The 4016-nt window shown below is 35.9% G+C and overlaps 1 protein-coding gene across 4 annotated transcripts in view; it reads right to left on the bottom strand.

The window, feature by feature from the left end:
* Nucleotides 1-228: 228 nt before the first annotated feature.
* Nucleotides 229-4016, bottom strand: part of LOC115210361 (dyslexia-associated protein KIAA0319-like protein) — a 128669-nt gene continuing 124881 nt past the window's right edge. For all 4 annotated transcript variants that reach the window (XM_029778923.2, XM_029778920.2, XM_029778921.2 and 1 more), the window contains 2 exons: nucleotides 3141-3326; nucleotides 229-477 (listed from right to left, as the gene is read on the bottom strand). In XM_029778923.2, the coding sequence (XP_029634783.1) occupies nucleotides 329-477; nucleotides 3141-3326 (335 nt within the window). In that variant the 3' untranslated portion in view covers nucleotides 229-328. The remainder of the gene's footprint in view (nucleotides 478-3140; nucleotides 3327-4016) is intronic.

Here is a 4016-nt window from a genome sequence, read left to right as displayed (position 1 = left end):
TTTATCATACAAACACTTCCCCCCACCACACATGAGAGGTTTTCCTCCATCACTCTATCTTACCCCCCCCATTATCTCAACACACACACACACACTCTCTAATGTCTGTGTAAAACGGTGCAAAAATAAACAGACACTTCCAAGTTGTCATGACAACCCAAATATTTTTATGGGATTTGTTTTAAAAAAAGCTGATGTTTTTCCCATAATTGCTGTAGTTATTTTTTTAAAAAAATCTCCTTAGAGTTCTTTTTTCAAAGTCTTATAACTCGTTTACAGCTCTCACAATATCCAGGTGTAAAATACTTAATGTAAATTGTTTTTAATCCTAGGTCAACATATTTGGTCTTATGTGTTGATTTATTCCATTTTTAGGCCAGATTTGTCCATTGTGGCTTTTGTGATTCACAAATAATGTATCTTCACTTGAAAGATCTGAGTCACTGGCTGGGGTCCCAGTTTTGGCTTTTAAACGAGCTGCAAACACGAGAGAGTTAGAAAGAAGATTAAACACAAATACTGAGAGATGAAACACCTTAATGAATAGAAAGGGGACGAGAGGTAGAGTTAGAGGGAAAACAAGGGACATTTAGTTCAGTTTGGACAGTGAGTGATGTGTTAGTCTTTTCTGTTTTTTTTTTTTTTTTTAGATAAATCTACCCCATTCACCCTGTTGAATCATCTGTGTCAATTATGTTCACCTCCCTCTAATTTAAGGGTATGTCCTGATGCATCGTCACCACCATCTCCCTCTCTCTTTTTTCCAATTGGGGCAGTCATTTATCTCCCTTACAGCAAGACACTTCTTTCTCTCTCAATTGTGGGTACAAAGCCACCTCCCTCAATACTATCACACTCTCCCCTCTCAGTTGAGGCGGGTTTTTTAGTCTTGCATGTTATCAATGGAAAACAGTTTGTTGATGGCTGATGGAGCATCAGTCCTCAACAAAAGACTTAAGTAAATTAGAACATTGAATAAAATGTCTTGTAGTATTTATTTTGCTACTTAGCATTCTGAATTCAAATGTCATCAAGGTTGAATTTACCTTTCATTGCTTTCACTTTCAATAAATGAAATAAGGCAACAGACAGGCCTCACAAGGAACGCCTTTTGTTGTGGTTTTGGCATTCAGGTTCGAATTATACCCTGGCTTATTTGGGTGCTAGATTTAATTGGTTCCCTTGTTTAACAGCACTATCTTAGGTGACTGGAGTCTATTCTGAGGTAAGAATTTGGCCAAGTTTCTGATTTGCATAAATCTGCTAACAATGTTTGATGGCCCTGGATGAGGAGGTCGTGGTGAGCACTGCACTTCACCCTTAACTAAGTGACTAAAAATTTAAAAAGTACTAAATTAGCAGTGAACAAATCTGTTAATTAGTTTCAGTTCTCATTAGTGAACCACATTCGTTTATGTTCACATGTATAAGCATGAACATGAGATATTGTCAGTTACTTTTCCCTAGAACTACAATTAAGGACATTCCAAACATGGCCATGCAGTCTTTAATGCAGATAATGCATCTTGGATTGCATTATCCGTGTCCTTTTAAGATGGGAGATTTGGGGTCTATTTTCAGCAGGTTACACGGCCATGCAGAGGTTCTAGTTATAAATCTCAGGTTCCATGTCAATTTGTGATTATTTCATGGAATAGTAATAAAAGGATTTTAATATTAAGTTGTTGACGACCAACTTCATAAGTCCAGTGGTGACAAAGACAGACAGAGGATGCTGCAGTGGAGGTCTTCAGCTTTGCCCTTGATGGGGACAAAACATTGAACTTTCAATCAGTTATAATAAATATAACAGTCACAGATCTGGTTGCCTGCATCACCATGTTCTGCTGTTCTCTCGAAATAGTGGTACTATTCAAATATTGGTCATCTTAAACTGAATACAGACATTATATTTCCCAATGTCTTTTGGCATTTCTATAATAAACAAAAGAGGACCCAATTCTCTAAAATAATGTAATCTAATATGTTCAAAGATATACACTCGCAAAACATTAGGGAGTACAAATCATCATCATCGTTTAACATCCGTTTTCCATGCTGGCATGGGTTGGACAGTTTGACAGTCTGGAGAGACTGTAGCTGCACCGGGCTCCAATCTGATCTGGCAGAGTTTCTACAGCTGGATGGCCTTCCGAATGCCAACCACTCTGAGAGTGTAGTGAGTGCTTTTTATGTGCTACTGGCACAGGAGCCAGTCGGGCGGGCCTGGCATCGATCACGTTGGGATAGTGCACAGGAGCCAGCTAGAGGGTTCTTTTTACGTGTCACTGGCACAGGGGCATCCTCTGACCCACCCTGTAGCACTGACTGTACTATACAATAAGAAAGGCCCCATCTCCCCACCGCCACTGATAGAAAGAAAAGAGGGAATGTAAATTACAACAAAATACCAAGTTAACTGACCAACTACAAGCATCAGGTGACGACAACCAGAACAACTGACCAATATAAAAAACAATTATATTTATAACCCTGAAGCCCACAATATATACTAATCAAAAGCGTTGCCTCAAACCAGGTCCACTGTTGGGAGAGGGAAACTTTGACATCAAAATAACAAATGCTTAAGTGAAATTAAGTTTTTTTTGTATATTTTTGAATGGTTAATATGTGTCCTCCATGGTGCAATTGTTTTGGTTTTAACACACATCTCAGAGCATAACACTTGTCAGGACACCTCTAAAATGTATCTAACTCACTTTTAAGTTATCTCTACAGATTTTCCATAAAAATTCAGAAGCTAGAACGTTTTATATATGAATATATCTAATGTAAACAATGCAATCAAAGGTGTATATGCACATTTCAGAAGTTATTGTTCTTTCTTCAGTGCCACAAACTGTTGTAACTTGCAATAGGAAATCTGTAGAGATAACTTAAAAGAGATTGAATTGCCCTGCTAACAGGACACAGCATCAACTTATAAACCCTTAATATACTTGGTAGCATATTAGGGTTGCAAAATGAAACACTGTGTGTCTAACCAGCAATTTATATGTGATAGAAAAAGCTTAAAACAATTCAAACTAAATTATATAAATAAAGAAACAAAGTACATTAAAAGAGAAATTATTTTAGTTTCTTCAAAGAAAAGAAAGAAAAGAAAAAACTTTGCCTACTTTTAGTTAACATTTTAAAATTTTCTTTGACATTATCATTTTGTGAAAGTAAAGAATATTTGGGCCGTTTTCTGGTTCTCCACCGCCATAGACGTCTTTTCCATATACAGCAAGTCAACCAGACAAAGCCAGCGAGGCCGACGACTATTAGGAAGCATACAATGACCACATACAGGATGCTCCAATCTGTTGATGAAGAAAGAAAAGAGAAAAATTGTGGAGCAAAAGGGAAGATGGAGGTCATTCTTATATATATGACGGGAAAATTAACTCATTGCTGTGGTAAGAAGTTTGCTTGCAAACCACATGGTTCTGATTTCAGTCCCACTGCATGGCACCTTGGCTAAATGTCTTCTACTATAGGCCTACTATATATATATACACATACATACATATATATATACACACATACATATATATATATATACACATACGTATATAGATATATACACATACATATATACATATATACACATACATATACATATACATACATATATATATATATATATACACACATACATACATATATATATATATATATATATATACACATACATACATATATATATACACATACATACATATATATATACATACATACATATATATATACATACATACATATATATATACATACATATTTATACATACGTTATATACATACATACATATATATATATGTATATATATATAGTGACGTATATTTGCCATTTGAATATGGCTTACCCCTAAGGGTGGATGCTACTGTAGTTTGTAGCCCCAGGAGGACACCTCCTCCAGCTGGCTATAGACATACTTTCTGTGCTCTATCACTCGCTCTGAGATTTATCATTATATATACACACACACACATATATATGGTCACAATGGGGA

Source organism: Octopus sinensis, linkage group LG4 (assembly GCF_006345805.1).
Source record: "Octopus sinensis linkage group LG4, ASM634580v1, whole genome shotgun sequence".
Lineage (NCBI taxonomy): Eukaryota > Metazoa > Mollusca > Cephalopoda > Octopoda > Octopodidae > Octopus > Octopus sinensis.
Note: the sequence above shows the minus strand (reverse complement) of the source record. Positions and strands in the feature narration are given on the sequence as shown.